General features: G+C 38.3%; 1 protein-coding gene across 4 annotated transcripts in view; it reads right to left on the bottom strand.

Annotated features, from left to right (window-relative positions):
- Window positions 1-18,428, bottom strand: part of SIAH1 (siah E3 ubiquitin protein ligase 1) — a 29,790-nt gene that overhangs the window by 3,334 nt on the left and 8,028 nt on the right. Inside the window, exon 1 of one of the 4 annotated variants that reach the window (XM_045988130.1) lies at window positions 972-2,364. The exons of the other annotated variants lie outside the window; for them this stretch is intronic. Coding sequence (XP_045844086.1) covers window positions 972-1,062 — 91 coding nt within the window. The 5' untranslated portion in view covers window positions 1,063-2,364. Of the gene's footprint in view, window positions 1-971; window positions 2,365-18,428 lie in introns of those variants that run through there. 4 annotated transcript variants of the gene reach the window in all.

The raw sequence follows: 18,428 nt of genomic DNA, 5'->3' as shown, positions 1-18,428 counted from the left end.
TTAATTCCACTGTCAACTAAAGTTAATATTCTACAGTTCAGGAGTTTACAAAAGTACAGAATTCCATCATAATGTGGCTTACCACATGGACTTAGGGACAACAGGAATCAATTTTCATCATCTGAAATAATGTAAAACCCAGGTGTTAGATTCTTTGTGCTGATGATCCACTCACTTTCCATCACCTAGAAACAAAGGGCATAGCATTGCCAAAATGCCCCATGTCTATGCTGTATGCCTATTTCATGGTCCACTTTATACTGTTCACTTAAAAGCAACATGAGAATTAGAAAGTGGTTCCCTGAACACGAAACAGTCTAAACCACCAATGCCTTTTCAAATCACTAAACCAAAACAAGCATTAAGGGGCAGTAAACTCAGTTTGTATTCAACATACTAGAACCAAGAAAATATACGCAAGAAAAACAATGTCATTTCATTTCCTAACCTAACAAATAGCTGTACACTGATCATCAATCATGTTATGTTAAAATATATCTTTATTATTTTTCCAAAGAGAAAATAATAAATTGTGCTCTCTGTAGAGAGAACAATTTAAATCCCTATCTGAAGACTGAAAACAAGTGAAATGAGGTCCGTATTTCTTGTGAATGGAGGTATTACAGGACAGCAGCTACTAAAACCTCCCAAAGCTCCAAAGGTAGAACCCAGCTCCATCTTCAAACAAAAAGAACCGGAACCACACAACAGCCCTGCAGTAGGAACCAAGGACTCAAGTGTCTTTAGACAACCCTGCAGGAGTGATGACATAACCTGAAGCTTAGTTTAAACAGAAAAGTACAGTAGATTAAAAACAAAAAGAAAAACAAACGAACAACAACAACAACAAAAAAAAACAGCGCTGCAAATTTGAGCTCAATTACATTGCAGCCACTCCCTGATCCAGATTCCACTGGCTTACAACTTTCCCGTTTCATAGTTTAAGCAACCCAGTCTTTTAATGTCAATACCTTTTCTCTTCCTTGTCCCAGCTGCTGGTAAACATGTGAGCAAGACGCCCCTCCAAGAGTACAGAAAAGGTAAGGGAGACTTTCCGGTCATGAGAAGTCAGGTAGCTCATAGCCTTTCCCCCAGAAGCAAATGCGATTTTTAACAGAGTCTCCTCCTGGACACCTTCTGTTCCTAATCATGTCCGAGTTCAAGTTTTCAAGACGCGAAGTTTTAAGTGTCCTGCCCTATAACACACTCCATTCACTCCGAGGCACCGGCTACCGCAGCAGCAGAGAAATGAAGGCTCTCCCTTCCCAACAGGACAAGTCGACCACACCTCCCTGTGAGCTCAAATTCGCCTGCGTTTCCAAAAATGGGCGCCATCACTGAGCTGTCCTCCGCTGGGCCCTAAACCGTCTGTCTTGGAAGTTTGTCTTCCCCACATTCGTTAGCTAGCCAGGTTGGGTGAAGGACGGGGCTGTAAGGTGTGAGGTGGCTGGAGTAAAAGCTCCCTCGGAGCCAGCTCTGGAGCCACTACAGGGTCCGGCCCGCCAGGAGAGACACGCGGAGCCCCGGCTGGGGCCTGGCCGCTGCTGGGAAATCCTGCTCCAGCCCACAGTGCCAGCCAGCCCCAGGCTCGCACCACTGAGCCGCAGCTAACGTGGGGCGGGGCTGGCTGGGCGGGGTCCACAGGGGAGGGACTAACGCCGTGGGCACGCCCGCAAGCTCCGCCCTCCCAGCCCAGGCGGCTCCCCCGCGTACTGCACTGCGTGCCCGAAACTCCAACCCTACCCTCGACCCTCAGCGACACTACGACCTCAGCATTTTCACATGCTTATATTTAGGTCGAAACATTCCTTTCTGTGGAACAAAACAGATACTGGCAATTTTGTATGATTTCAATCTAAGACCTACACAGAGTATATGGGACATATATGGCCAAACAAGTGCTCTTCTCCTGGTTTACCGTGTGAACACAGTTCTCTGCACTTCATTTGCTATTTACCGGGAGTCGACTACCATTATTTCCTCAATTCTAACTCACTCCTCCACTTCTGCCCCCGTTGGCACCATACTTCAAACTCCTCTCCCTTTGAAGAAAAGACTGGAGAGTAGTAAACAATACATAACCCTATCAAACTCCAACCTCCAAACCGAGATTACATTCTCCTCCCACTCTGGGAAAACCATCTTAAACGGCCTCATTAAACACAGAAGCTTGTTTTGTTTTTAAAGAAGCATTAACCGTGCCCCAATAAAGTCTTGGGCCTCAGATTTGCACTGCGTCAGGAAGTACACTCGGGCGTTTAACCTGTCATTACATCATGCTTACAGGGCAGCTTTTAAACGCAGCAGGAGCTGGTAGTGGGAATGAACCCTGGGCAGTAAGTTATAGATTGCCCACTTTCCACATCAAATTTTAATTCTAATAACTTCTCAACCCTATTAATAGTGTGTTCAAACACTTCAGCCTCATTTTAATATTAGGCTACACAAAACACCTTTAGGGATAGAAATATCACTGAAATTAGATAAAGTCTGTTCACTGACAAATATAAATTATTACTACCTACATTTTTATTTTCTAATACATATTCATTCTACAGAGGTTTCAGGTTTCTAAGGCAGGAGACTTTAAATTTTTTAGGTAGGGAAACTCTTGCCAAACAGTTAAAACTGAACCCAAATGTGTAAAACAAGTCAAAGGGAAGGAATGATTCCAGGGGAAAAATCATTTTTCCCAAACTTCCAAAGGATCTGTTACAGAGCCTTAGAGCACCATCTGAAAACTATTAACCTACAGACAAACCTCTCAACAAGTGAGTCAGGACAATAAAAGTGGAAGCATTCTGGAGTCACCTACACACAGCTGGATTCAAACCCAGTCTTCACCACCTGTTCAGCCATAAAACTGGGACAGTATTTCCAGCCTCACATAGCTTTTGTCTGGATTAAGGCAGTTGGGTAATTTATGTATATCATTGGTGGTACATACCCCAAAATATGTATTCACCTAACACCTCCAGAACTTTCTTGCCTTGCTTGAGGTCATCTATTAGTTAAAAGACCTAGAATGTGTAGGTTCCAAAAAATACTCTTGAGTTTGTAAAGGTTATCAAACATGTCTGCCAAAGATCAACTGCCACTTAACTAATGTTTAGCATAATAAAGCTTAGTGAATTTCTCCACTAGGCAGAACATTTACAATGGTTTTGCAAAGAGCCTAAAATTTCACAAAAATTACATTTTGGATTTTTGTTAACTCTGTATTTTAGCATAAAAGACAAGCCCATAAAATACAAAGCTAAAAAAATTCAAAATTTACTAAGAGTGCCCTATTACCTAAGCTTTCTAAAGCCTATATCTCAAGCCCAGTTTGGTATTTAGTTTACTAAGTAGACTTTAATCTATATCAAAACATTTTATAATCAGCCTTTAATGCTCTCAGTAATTTCAGAGCATTTAATCATTGTCTTGTCACATTAGCATACTTAAAGTAAAAGTGGATGGACTTAAACTTTTATTCTTGATTTCACGTGGGAACCTTGGTTTCTTTTTATAAAGGGCTGATGAACAACTTCTCTGATTAGTCATACCTCATGCCTAGTAATATACAACTATTTTTTGAAGTTTACTATGGCAGGAAATAATGCCCCCGTCAAAGATGTCTGCATCCTTAAGGCCTGCCACTGAACCTATGACAGGGTTATGTTACAGTGGCAACAGGAAGCTAATACAGTTACTTACAAAATAAAGGTTTAAAATGGAGAAATGTAGTAACACATGCAAAAAGGATCACAGTGTATTGCAAAGTTACAAACAACATACACGGGGCGAGGGGGGTGGGTACACGCCCACACACGATACAGATGTGAAATTTTTAGCAATTTTTTTCTTCAAAGGGGACAATAAATAAACTGCTTTATCAAGATTAGTCTGATTGAGTTGTGAATACTATCAAAATAAGAAGTGAAATTTGCATTTTTAATTTAGTAAAAAAAGAATGCAAATTATCACCAGCCCTCTTTCACTTTTCCAAAAATTATTCCTAAAAATGATATAATATTCACTGTAAAATAAAGTATAGGTTGAATTTGTTCTACTAGGAATCAAGGGGTTAAATAAAACTCCATTCAAAACATTTAAGGGCTTTCGTCCTTTAACTCTTTTTTGCAGAAGACGTACCTTCTACATTTGACATTGTGGAGGGTATTATGCAGAAAATGTTATCATTTCTATTTTTAAGATTCATTTCTATTTTAAGATTTACTTCTCACACACTGAAGAAATTAAATTTAATGCAAGTCTTAAAAACTTAACAGCTTAAAATGCCGAAAGTTAAAAAAAAATCAAACTTCATTATAAAACAATAATGCTAGGAAAAAAATTAAAACAACCATTTTTAGTTTCCAAAACTGTAGCAAAGTAACATGAGGAATTTAAATTGTACATATTTTCCTAAAGGCTCTATTTTCCTAAAGATAATTCTGAAAACTCCGCTGCTATAGAAGAAGAGTTACTTATGTATCTAGTAAGACTGGTGATCTGAAATGGGAAAAGTCCAGGACAATAATCTGGTAAAATATCTGCTATAAAAAAGTCTGAACAAAGGTGACAGCCCAGTAAATAAAAAGGAAAGTGCAAACCCCAATTCAAATGTGTAAAGCAGCATACATTTGCCTTTTTACTGCAGAAATCACTCTATTTTGAGACTTCCACCCTAGTTTAAAAAAAAAAAAAAACAGCATATACTGACTCAGAACCCACTAGGCACTATGGTAGAAACTGCGGTGTAGTAGCAGATGAAATGCTAAGTGGGAGTGAAATGCCTGTGAGAGGTCTACGCAGAACAGCAGTAGATGTACAACAGTTCAGAGTGCAGATGAGGAGGCGTTAACACACAATACCATCTGAAATCACAGGGAAGAGGAACATGCCTAAAATAAGAAAAATGCCAACATTTAAAGACTGAAGAGTTCACTGATGGGAGGCAGTGGCCCTAGACTGCAACAGTTCTCAAACTTTACAGTGCCTACTAATCATCTAGGGATCTTATTAAAATGCAGGTTCTGTTTTAGAATCAGAATTATTCTGAAGCTGGGCCTGAGATTCTGCATTTTTAACCCTGGGTTTGACCAACTGCCATGGTGAGGCTCACATGAGTAGCAAAAACCTGAATAACCGAGAAGGAAAGCAAGGATGAGAGACGAGCAGGAGAGGGCGGCGTCTCAGAAGTCAAGGGAAGGTACAGACTTAAGATCTATAAACATTCACATGTACAAATATTAGAGTAAATTATGCTTTATTATATACTTATAGGGAACTTGTACTCTTTCTGTAATCAGAAAAAATTAAAAGGCAACAACAAGCAGACCTGCTCGAACATGTAAGAATTCATGGAATATATAGCATCCATGAACCCTTCTTACTTAATTAAAAATAAGCAATGGATCAAAGTAAGTAATTTAGAAATGGTGATCTTGTAAAAGGTGCAAATAAATACAAAAATAACAAAAAAATCTATGGTAAGAAGCAATAAAAATAATGGCACAGTCAACCATGTGGAATTTGCTGAGAGGTCAAGTATGATCATGCTTAACAGGTGTTCATGGGTTGGCATTATAGAAGTTACTGGTGACCTCTGCAAAAGCAACCTTGGGGATATGGTGTGCAAATCAGACCAAAGGAGACTGAACAGGATGCTGTGTTAACAAAAAGCATGGTTGTGGAGAGGAAAGGCAAGTTAGAGAATGGCTGAAGGGCCCAGAGAAATTGTCCACATAGTTCCTCTTTTTCTTTTTTAAATGGGAGAGACCAGAATATAGTGAATACTGACAGAGTCCAGAAAAGACGGTAGTAATCCCAAGAAATGCAGCAATGTGATAAAATAAAATTCTTGGTGATGGGGGATTCAAAACTCAAGACTCAAACTCAAGAGTGACTAGACTTTTTCAGAAGAGGTACTTTCTCCATAGTAAGCACAGAGAAGACAGAAGATGTCTAGCTCAGGAAGTTGAAGGTTAAGAAAGTTTCAGTCTGAGAGTTTCCATTTTCTCAGCAAAGTCTCTGCACCATCATCCTCTTTTGGTGGGAGGCTGGGAGGGGTGGTGGATAAAGAAGATGGTATCAGCACCAAGCCATGGCAGAGTGTTTTTTATGAATTGGTTGGGTCTTGTTGGTAGGACATTGAAGATACAGTCAAATATGTGTAAGTATGTGTTAAGTCATCACCTTAGGTCCCAAGAAATCTCAACTGCCTTTCTTGAACCAAAGGAGAAATAATTTGCCATTAACATTAATATGTTCTCCAAACTTCTGGATCAGAACTCTAAAACTAACCAGAATGGCCAAACATAACAGACAGTACCAAGCACTGATAAGCACAGAGGACTACAACTCTCATACTTTGCTGGTGGGAATGCCAAACAGTGTAACAATGTCTTCCTCACTGCATGCAACATGCTGTTGGACAGCATGGTTCTATATCCCAAATCTATTTTACTAGCTATTACATGGTATTTTTATTTCATATCGAATATACAACTTATTAACATCAAGAATAAAAGTACTAACATCTCCCAAAACAAGGCAAGCCCATTCTTAACATGCTAATAGTAAAATTTTCCCTTTCTCACCTGCCAAGATAAAGATTATATTAAACGTCAAAACTGTGTCAAAACAATCACTGAAACCTAACTGCAACCATTCTGATTTCATTTCTCACAATTATGTCAAAAAAAAAAAAAAAATACCCATGCTGGGGATTAGGAGCACACATGTTATGATGAGCCCCGGGTGATGTATGGAACTGCTGAATCACTGTATTGTACACCAGAAACATAACACAAATGTTAACTATACTGGAATTACAATAAAAACTTTAAAAAAAATAAGACGAATACCCTTTTTTCCCCTTGAATCCTTTATTATTAATTAATTAATTAATTAATGGTTCATATTCTTGGTACAGCCACCATACTTCAAGAAAGTTTTCATAAAGGACATATAAGAGTCTCAATCTTGGCAGTCTGAAGCTCTTACAGAAACTGCACAAGTTTATAATTCCAGTCACACCCCTTTCCCCTGAGAACTATATAAATTCTGCCCATGATATTTGTAATGATATAGATGAAAAATCTAATGCTGTTTTTACTCTTATTCCTTTGCAGATAACATTTTCCCCCTGGCTTGTCAGACTCAAAGAAATTTTCACCGGGGCATCTGGCTGGCAGTTGGTGGAACAGGCAACTCCTGATCTCAGGGTTGTGAGTTCAGGTCCTGCCTAGGGTGTAAAGATTACTTAAAAATAAAATTTAAAAAAAAAATTTTTTTTCACCAAAACATCTAAGTATATGCCATCAGCACTTGCTGAACAAAACACTAACTGAGTCTTTTCAATCCAAAGATTCAAGTCTTTCACCTTTGTGGACTTCTCTTCTAATTATTCTTTGATCCTTCCCATCTACTCGTTTCTTTTCTGTACATAATTCTGATACTGACCCTGTTGGATCTATCTTCCAGTCACATATTTTTTCCTCACAATTTCAATCTTTGTTTTGCATTTGCATTCCAAAAGAAATCAAGTTCTTTTTTTTTTTTTGAAGATTTTATTTATTCTACAGACAAAGATCACAAGTAGGCAGAGAGGCAGGCAGAGAGAGAGGAGGAACCAGGCTCCCTGCTGAGCAGAGCGCCCAATGTGGGGCTCAATCCTAGGACCCTGAAAAAATGACCTGGGCTAAAGACAGAGGCTTAACCCACTGAGCCACCCAGGTGCCCCAGAAATCAAGTTCTAATTCATGGATTTGGGTTGATAAAATTACCTTATGACTTGCTTAATATAGTAAGGCATTTTTTAATTATGTAGATACCCTCAATCTCCAAAAGAGAATCAAGATTTTGGTAGCAGGAATGGCTGTTTCCCTGAAACTGGAATGGCTACAACTGCTCTTGTACTTCCTTAACCCCTCATATGAAAACATGAGTTTTCATATTTTAATTGCCATGCCTCTCACTGGACCTTGCCCGTTTGCCGTTACTCTTGTTCTTGCTGCTATAGTCTTACCAGGTTGCAAGGTCAGCAAGCTAAATAAAAAGGCAAAATAGGGGGCGCCTGGGTGGCTCAGCGGGTTAAAGCCTCTGCCTTTGGCTCAGGTCATGATCCCAGGGTCCTGGGATCGAGCCCCGCATCGGGCTCTCTGCTTAGCGGGGAGCCTGCTTCCTCCTCTCTCTCTCTCTGCCTGCCTTTCTGCCTACTTGTAATCTCTATCTGTCAAATAAATAAATCTTTAAAAAAAAAAAAAAAGGCAAAATAGAGACCTTCCTCCATTTTCATTAAAACAGCTGCCCCCAAATATTTATTAAACACCTAGTATATACCACGTATTATCCTCAGAAGTTTACATATGCTGTGATTTCATTTCACCACTTCAGTCCCTACCACATGGGTGAGAAAATAAATTTACATAACATATGTTTCAGATAAAAGAACTAGTAAATAATGGAAGTTGGAGTTTATCTGATCAGGGAAGACTCAGAAGGGATGGGCAGAGGGGGGCAAATGGCATCCTAGGCAAAGCAAGCAAACATACCAAAAATTTTAAACTTGGAAGAAATCTTAACCAATTCTTATGTTCAGAAAAGAAATACAAATTCAGAAAAGAGATACAAATTACTTGCTAAATGTCATGTAATTAGGTCAATGTTCTAACCTAGGCGGTATAATTTCCTCTATCTATATATTCTATATATCTATCTATTCATCTATCTAAATCCCCCAACATGGGGCTTGACCTCACAATCCTAAGAACAACACCTGAGCTGAGATCAAGAGTTGGACACTTTGACTGAGCCACTCAGGGGGCCCTTCCTCAATCCTTTTAAGCCAATATGCTTTGGATATTTTTTAATGCAACTTGAAAAATTAATCTTTTCTGAATTTAAGTCTAATAACCTTCAAAATAAAAATAAAAATTTAATTAAACTACCTTTTCCCTCCTAATGCAAGAGAGATCTCTAATGTAGCCAGGGAAGATCAAAACAGAAAGATGACACCTAGTTAAGTCCTGAACAAGTAGCCAGTTAACTAAAGTCAGCTCCTTTAAGGTACCTTTCCTGATCACTTTATCTAAAGGCCAGATGACCCTTCTAATTATCCTTACAATATTTGTCACCATTTGCAATTCTGACTATTGTCTATTGTCTCCCCTATTCCCTCCCGACTACAACACCAACTTTTTACTCATAACTCAAGTTCTCAGACTTTTTTGGTACCAGGCATATTGTACACCAGCAGTTTGTAAACTATATCCACAGCCAGCTGCCAGTTTCTGGAAGTAGTTTTACTGGAACATAGTTATACCCTCTCATTTACAAATTGTCTACTGACTGCCTTGATCCTGTGACTTCTAAACCCTTTAAACCTATCTGGCCAGGGGTGGGGGAAACCAAACTTAATCTTTACTGCTTTGTACTTTTAAAAAAATTACTGAGGAATCCAAAAGAGCTTTTTGTCCATGTGGCTTATATGTACTGATAGTTACTATATTAGAAATTCAATCTAATAAATTTTTAAAGTATTTATTTTAAAATTACCATCACAATTTCATTGATATGTGCAATTTAAGAAACAAGGCAAAGGATCATAGGGGAAGAGAGGAAAAAATGAAACAAGACGAAACCAGAGAGGGAGATAAACCATAAGAGACTCTTAATCTCAGGAAACAAACTGAGGGTTGCTGGAGGGGAGGTGGGTAGGAGGGATGGGGTGGCTGGGTAATGGACACTGGGGAGGTTATGTTCTACAGTGAGCACTGTGAATTGTGTAAGACTGATGGATCACAGACCTGTATGCCTGAAACAAATAATACATTATATGTTAATTTTAAAAATATAAAAAGGATAAAATATAAATAAAACTACTATTACATTTATATTACATGTAAAAAAATCCATGACATTTTAAATGTTTATGAAAAATAACTTTTCAATGATAGGGAGAAAAATGTGTTTCACATTTTTGCACATCTTTTTAATGTCTGATGCAATACAATGCAATTGGACATTCATTACCTGCTTTTGCATTTAATCTATTAAGATGCCACATGCCATGTAGCCTCTGGGAAACTCCAGTGTACTCTCCTGTCTCATTATTGTGAAAAACAGTTTTGACCCTCAAAGGGTCTTGAGAAGTCCCAGGATCCCTGAACCATTAAACTTTTGGTCCTGAACTTCTGCACTGAGAAACTCTGAGAACAGACCCTGTTTGTTTTGCTCCCTCTTGTGTCTCCAGCACCTAGGACAGTACCCAGCCCAGACCAGGTACTGAAGTATTTCTGGAAGGAATGACTAAATCAAGTAAACAGCATGAAGGACTCCAAGGAGAAGGAACAGCATATGTATACAAGCAGAACTCACTTATCCCTGATGCCCCTGCAAGTAGAATGAATTTATTGTTGATAAACACCTTAAAGAGAATTCACAACTGAAATTTAGAATTCAGATTTTATTTATTCATTTGACAGAGATCACAAGTAGGCAGAGAGGCAGGCAGAGAGAGAGAGAGGGAAGCAGGCTCCCTGCTGAGCAGAGAGCCCGATGCGGGACTCGATCCCAGGACCCTGAGATCATGACCCGAGCTGAAGGCAGAGAATTCACTTTAAAATAACCGTGTTTGGTGCTGATCTTTGACAAAGGAACAAAAGCAAAAGAGAAAAGACAGACTTTTCAGTGAATTATGCTGGAACAACTCGATATCCACATACAAAAAAGATTAGACACAGATCTCACACCCTTCACAAAAAAAATTAGTTCAAAATGAATCACTGACCTAAGTGTAAAATCCCAGAAGATAACGGGAGAAAATCTAGATGACCATGGGTTTAGCAAGGACTTTTCAAAAACACCACCAAACACATGAACCAGGAAAGAAACAACTGATAAGTTGGACTCGATTAAAATTAAAAATGTCTGCTCTGCAAAAGATACTGTCATGAGAATGAGAAGACAAACCACAGACTGGGAGAAAATATTTGCAAAAGACTTATCTGATAATGGACTGTTACCCAAAATATACAAAAAACTCTTGAAATTCAACAATAAAACTAAAAACCCAACTTACACCTTAACAGACACCAGCCAAAGATATACAGATGGCAAATGAGCATATGAAAAGGTGCTCCACATCATCTGTCATCAGGGAAATGCAAATTAAAACAAGATACCACTACACATCTTTTAAAATGGCCAAAATCCAGAACACTGACACCACCAAATGTTGGTGGGCATGTGGAGCAACGGGAACGCTCACTCATCGCTGGTGGAAATGCAAAACGCTACAGTCACTATAAAAGACAGCCTGGCAGTTTCTTACAAAACCAAACATACTCTTACCATGAGATCTAGCAATCATGCTGCTCAGTATTTACCCAAAGGAGTTGAAAACATGTCCACACAAAAACCTACACATAGGTGTTTATAAGCAGCTTCACTCGTAGTTGCCAAAATTTGGAAGCAACCGAGATGCTGTCCTCTGGTAGGTGAGTGGATAAATAAGTTGGTACAACCGGATAGTGAGTATTATTTAGCGCTAAAAAGAATTGAGCTACCAAGCCATGAAAAGACACGAAGAACCTTCAATGAATATTACTAAGTGAAAGAAGCCAATCTGAAAAGGCTATATGATTCCAATCATATGACATTCTGGAACAGGTAAAACTATGGAGACAGTAAAAAGATCAGAGCTTGCCCCCAGACATTTGGGGGAGGGAGGAATGAACAGGTGAAGCACAGAGGACTTTCGGGGCAATGAAGCTGTTTTTCTGTACACTGTACTGGTGGATACATAGCGTTCATCTTTCATTTGTCAGAACTCCTAATGCAGAACACCAAGACTGAACCATAATGTAAAGAGTGGACTCTGGGTGATAACGATGTGTCAATGCAGGTACATCAAACTGTAACAAATGTATGACTCTGGTGGACAACTACTGACAATGGGGGAGCTATGCATGACCAGGTGGGGGCAGGGTAAATATGGGAAATCTCTGTACCTTCTGTTCAATTTTGCTACTGAATCTAAAACTGCTCTAAAAAAAAAATTCACCTAAGAAAAAAAGAAAACAGTATGTGGTGAAATGAATCATTTGATTATCATAATCTAAAAAAAAAACAGATGTACTTCCATACCAATTCTCTAAGTTTTTAAAATGTTTATGTTTGTAACAGTGTTCCATAACTCACCAATTCCTAGATAGTAATTTCCATTTTTAGTGATGCACTACTGACAACATACCTGGAGAATGTGGCTATGTACAGTGAAAAGAATTTGACTGGAATGAGAAGCTCAAACCTGAATTCCTACTTCATTACAATTTTGCTCAGTATTAAGTATTTTGACATTGAGCAAAATTACAATATCCTGGGCCTCAAATTTCTCATTTGTGTGGGGTCCTAGGTGGCTCATTTGGTTAAGCAGCAGACTCTTGGTTTCGGCTCGGGTCATGATCTCAGGGTCCTAGCGTGGAGTCTGCTTGTCCCTCTCCCTCTGCTCCTCTCCCTGCTGGTGGGCATAGGCCCTCTCTCTCTCAAATAAGTAAGTAAATAAAATCCTTTAAAAAAAAAATTCTCATTTGTTAAACTAGTAAAACTACCACAACACTGGACATTAACTGAGATCATATACATGGCAACATTTGATATATTAGTAACAACACAATCACCTGGTGATGTTTACAGAGTCATACTAGGAACCCCACAATCACTAAATAAAAAAAGACCTGGACTATATAGGATTTTACTGAAAACTGTTGTTTCAACCTACTGTGTTCATTTTCATGACCTCAATTTGGGATTCTATCTGAAGTCTGACAAAGATTAGAGTCTGCTGTGAATGAAGCTTCATAAACTGGGCACCCATAGACCTGTAAAGAATTGTGCCAGCAACTTCATACACCCTATTTATTAAGCCTCAGAAATTGGGCTGTAGCTCCATACTACAGATAAGGAAACTAAAGATCAGAAAAATTAAGAATAAGCACAGAGCCTGATTCCAGATTGTCTGCTTTGTCCCTAAGTCTCATTTCTTTCCAATAACCCTCAAAAACAGTATAATCGCCTATTAGCACTGAATATTTAACTTCTCATCCAGCACATCTTTTCAATTTATATACAAGTTGACCAAAAAGAAAATAAAACAAATAAAAAGAAAGAAAAGAAAAAAGAAAATTTCCCTAAATTCTTTAAATTAAATCTTTGGCCCTAGCAAGTAGTTGCTTTTTGAATTTTTTTTGTATCAAAGTGGTAGAATCTGATAGCCTGAGTTTGTCATTAAACCACCAGACATTAAATCAAAGTATCAAGCAGTGAAGAACAGAGAAATATGAGGAAAAGAAGCAGAAAGAGGATCAAGCAGGCTTTCTCAACCTTCTTATTTTACACCATACATTACTAAATACTGGAATTACTGGTAACACACTTGGACTTACCAAAACTTTATCACAATCATGATTATAACACTATCACTGCTGCAATATAACCAAATCTCAGTGTGTCCAATATTCACTTATTTGTATCCAAGTTTGAATACAATGGTTTATTACCACAATTATGTTTTGTATTCTCTCAGGATGTAAAACTGTCACACAGTCCAGAAGATGTTTGTTTCCTCTTTTGCTCTGTCTTGGCATTAAGCTATACCACCCAGTTCTATCTACACTATAACATACAACCCATTCAATTCCATATTCCATCTGACAAATATGGCAGATAAACACACACACACAGGCCATAAATTTTAAATCAGATCAAAACTGGCAGTAACCCATGAAGAGTTGGTGATACTAAGCTAAACAAAAAAGAGTACATTGCTTGGGAGACAAAACAAATTTATGAGGTAAAAAGTCATAATACATTATATGATAGGTAGCTCTTTTACTAGTAAAAGAGTAGAAAAACAATGGAATTTATGAAAAAGAAATCCCATATTAAAAATTCATGGAGCCTTTTCAAATTAAGTATTTCATTGAAAATTATAATTTGTCTTCATAAGCATTATATTTGAAACTCCTGCCAAATCATTTCCGTTATTTCAAATAAGGAGGTAACACATGAACTAACTTATACTCAAATTTTCCTCAAACTTAAAACAAAATATAAAAGATTTTTCTCAAACTAAGATTCTATTCTCCGGTGGGGAGGTGGGGGGCGGGGTATCCACATTTTTCTACAAAAACTGAATGTTTTAGGGGCGCCTGGGTGGCTCAGTGGGTTAAAGCCTCTGCCTTCGGCTCGGGTCATGATCCCAGGGTCCTGGGATCGAGCCCCGCGTCGGGCTCTCTGCTCCGTGGGGAGCCTGCTTCCTCCTCTCTCTCTGCCTGCCTCTCTGCCTAGTTGTGATTTCTCTCTGTCAAATAAATAAAATATTAAAAAAAAAAACTGAATGTTTTATTTTCCTGTGTTTAATAATCTAAAAACCAGTAGTAGCACATTCTGAGTCATCTGACTCCATCTGGTAGCCAAATAATTGAATGCTCCCATTCGCATTTATGGTCACACTGGCTCCTCCCAAGTCAGTACTACAGTACTGTAATCATGAAGGACTAAAGACAAAAGCAGAAGGCCACCTCAAATGCAAATGATGCACTGGTATAAAGCAAAGCCCTAATGGCATCATGGTTTTCACTGAAGCATTTATACACTGGTAAGAAAATGCAACATGTATGGTGACCATACCATACCGGCCAATTCTGATATGTTTAACTCAAAAAGAAGAGCATAACAGTCCATTGCATAATGCATGCTGTTTCTCAAGACTTCAATTTAGTAGACAGTATCCAGTGCTTTAGTAAATCAGTATAATTCGAATTTCACCCTGATTTTGCAGTTTTGCTTGTATTTAATGTGCAAGTTATGAACTGTCACCAACATCTAACAGAACTAACTCCTGTCTAATAAACTCTGTTCGCTGTCCCCACACAATTTTCCTAGCTCACCAGCTATTCCTCAGTTTCCTTTATGGATTGGTGCTCTTCTCTCCAACCTCTTGACACTGGGAGTTGTCCATGGTCCTCACTCCGTTGATCTCATTCAGTCTTACAGTTTTTAAATTCCACCAACATCTCCAGCACAGATTAAAAAAACAAACAAACAAAAACCCCTCCAGATTTCTCTTAAACCCAAGATTTGTACATCCAACTTCCCAGGTATCCCAGGGGGCAGGGATGGGGTCGGGGGTAGAGGAGGGCTGCTGAACAAAGTTGAACTCCTTGTCTTCTCCCAGACTACTCCACCCACCACCTTCCCCTCTCTTGATGGCCACTCCATCCTTCCAGTTACTCAGTTCAAAAGCCTTAGAAGTCACTCTTCTTTTTTTCATTGCACATAACTAAAATCACCAGGAAATCTTACTCTATCACCTTTAAAAGTATATCCAGAATCCAGCCGCCACTCACACCACCTCTCTGAATACAATTAACATAGTTCAAGCCACCATTATCTCACCAACATTATTACAACAGCCTTCTAAACAGCACCCCCTCCACTCCACTTCCATCCTTGTCTCCCAACCCCTACTCCAGTATGTTCTGAGCACAGCAGTCAAAAAATCCAGTTAAAATTTATATCAGGTAATGTCACTCCTCTGCTCAATACCCTTCCTTGGCAACCCATACCCAAGTAACAGATACAATCTTAAACAGCCTATATGGCCCTACACAAAATGATTACTCTCTGACTTCAGCTCTCACTTCTTTCCCTCTCACTCACTGCTCTAGCCTCCTGGTTCCCTAAGACTAAGATGTTCCTTTGGGCCTCTGCTTTAACACACTTTTCTCCTGAATGTACTGATAACTAATTCTCTCACCTTCTTCTAATCTTTGCATGTATGCTACCTTCTCCATGATGCCTACCCCGCTCCCTCTATTTAAAACAGTGACCAGCACTTTGCCCACTGACCCCACCACTATCCTAATCCTTACCCATTCCACTACCCCTCCCTTCCCCTCCCCCATTTCTGCTCTATTTTTTTCCCACAGAACGTATTACCTTCTATCAGGCTACACAATTTAATTATTATGCTTGTTGTTGTAGCAGCACTCCTCCTCCTCAACCTGGAAGGCAGGAATTGTTGTCAGGTTCAATGATGTATCCCAAATACTTAAAAATGCCTAGCACACACACAGGCTCAATAAATTATTTGTTGGGTGAACAAATAAATCAGAAAGCAAAAGAACTTTAGAGCAATAACATCCAAAGCTAGATAAAATAGAGTGATGCTTTTTAAAATCCTCAAAGAGAATGATTACTATTCTAGAATTCTAAGTGCAATAGAAATTACTTAAAAATACTGAGGGCAGAACAATGATGCAAAGTCTCAAAACATTACTTCCCCTGGATATGTTTCAAGAAGCTCCTGGAGGACAAAACCTTCAAATAGAAGGGAACAAACCAAGAAAAAGGGTAACATGGGCTAAAATTAAGTAAGAGTTAACCCACAAGAAAGGTAAAAGGAACACTGAGAATGACAATTTTACACTAGTGGAAGAAGGCAACATGAAGCATCAAGCACCATGAACATGCAAACAAGTGTTAAGGAATGTAGAGCGGAATTAGCGATAAGCACAGGGAAGACAAAGCAAACAAGACAAGCATTAATGTCAAGGAAAATTATACAAATTCCAATTACACGGTACAAGGAAAAAAGTAACAACAGCTTACTATATGGCTCAAATTGTGAATAACTTTTATAATTATAATAATACAAACACAAAATCATGATGTTACTAAATTAAGAGAGTATATAAATGGGAAGGTTTGTATATGTGATGGAGGCAGAAAGACAAGTTAAATCCCCAAAAGGAATTCAACAGATAAGGCCTAAAACTGAAATCTGTATTTAATAGAAGCATGTTAGAGACAAAGACAGTAAATACAAAAATAATCAACTCAGTAAAAACAGTTGCCACTGGCAAAGAACACCTGGAGAGGACTAGAGGCTGGAGTTTTTCTTCAAAAACACCAAGGTAATAGAGAATTTTATTTTGAATTAAATGTGCATGTAAAACTCCAGAGAAAAAGGAAAAAGCAGTTCAAAAACTTGGTATAAGAAATCACAGACTGCATGTATTGCTTAAGAAAAGACAGAAATTTGTTTTCAAAGACTGGATTCGAAGTACTGGCAAAGATGTGGGGAAAGAGACTTTCCTACACTGTTGGAAATGTCCACTGTAGAAGCTTCTAAGATTTGGCAGTTTGTTTCAAATTTTAAAGTGTGCATACTCTATGACCCAGCAATTTCTTCCAAGTCCCTCTTCTAACTTACAGTTGCCAAAGGTTTATGTATCCGGATGCCTACAGCAATCCTGTTTATCACAGCAAATAAACTGAAAATTCAAGTCCTATCTTAAGAGAGTGACTAAAATATATGGTCCATTCAACAGAACACTATGGCTGTCTTTATTTAAAAACAAGATGGACTCATATATGCTATATAAGAATCAACCTTTTTAAATGAGTGGGTTAAAAAATAAAGCCACATAATATCATAATCCTACTTACATTAAAAGAAAAAAATAGTTAAGTAAATACACACACTGATATGGCTGTTGTATATTTGTATGTACCGTATAATGACAGAAAAGAAACTGTAAAGGCATATGAACTGCAGAATATGGTTTTTAAAGACTTAAAAGCAAGGGATCAGAGAAGGAGAGACACAACTCAAATTTGGAACCAAAAACCACAGAGATTAGATATGGGACCACTGAACTACAGGCACACAACATATCAAAACTGCAGGATATAGACTATAAGCACAAACATCATCATTTAGAATTACACAGTTCAGGGGCGCCTGGGTGGCTCAGTCAGTTAAGCATCTGCCTTCAGCTCCGGTCATGATCCCAGGATCCTGGGATTGAGCTCCACATCAGGTCCTCTGTGTAGCGAAGAGCCTGCTTCTCCCTCTCCCCCACTGCTTGTGTTCTCTTTCTCACTCGCACTCTCTCTCAAAAAATAAAATCTTAAAAAAAAAAGAATTACACAGTTTACAGAGTTCAAATACAGAGTTAATGGCAAGTGGTAATCATTTAACAGGCAATTACCTAGAAGGATTTATATCAGATCAAAGAAATTAAAATATCTATGGCTGACTTTAAAAAAATGTAACACACATACACATAGACTAGAAATTATGCCAAATGTCTACAATGGTTACTCTGCAATCATCAGATTATGAACAATCATGGGGAAGATAAGCGTTGCATTTCTGTAGGTATTCCTCAAATGTTCCATAAAACATATTATTTTGGTAATAAAAAAGGATTAAATTTCAGTACATATTTTGTGTCCCCATACTTTCCTGCTAATGAGTTGCTGGAGACTTCATACAAAAATTGAAACACTGAGAAATCAAGAGGTGATTTTCTCTACCTGCCTTGATGCTTTTTCTCTCAGATCTTTTTTTTCCTTAAAATGCCTCA

Source organism: Meles meles, chromosome 19 (assembly GCF_922984935.1).
Source record: "Meles meles chromosome 19, mMelMel3.1 paternal haplotype, whole genome shotgun sequence".
In the NCBI taxonomy this organism is placed as follows: Eukaryota; Metazoa; Chordata; class Mammalia; order Carnivora; family Mustelidae; genus Meles; species Meles meles.
This window is presented reverse-complemented; position numbering and strand designations above follow the sequence as displayed.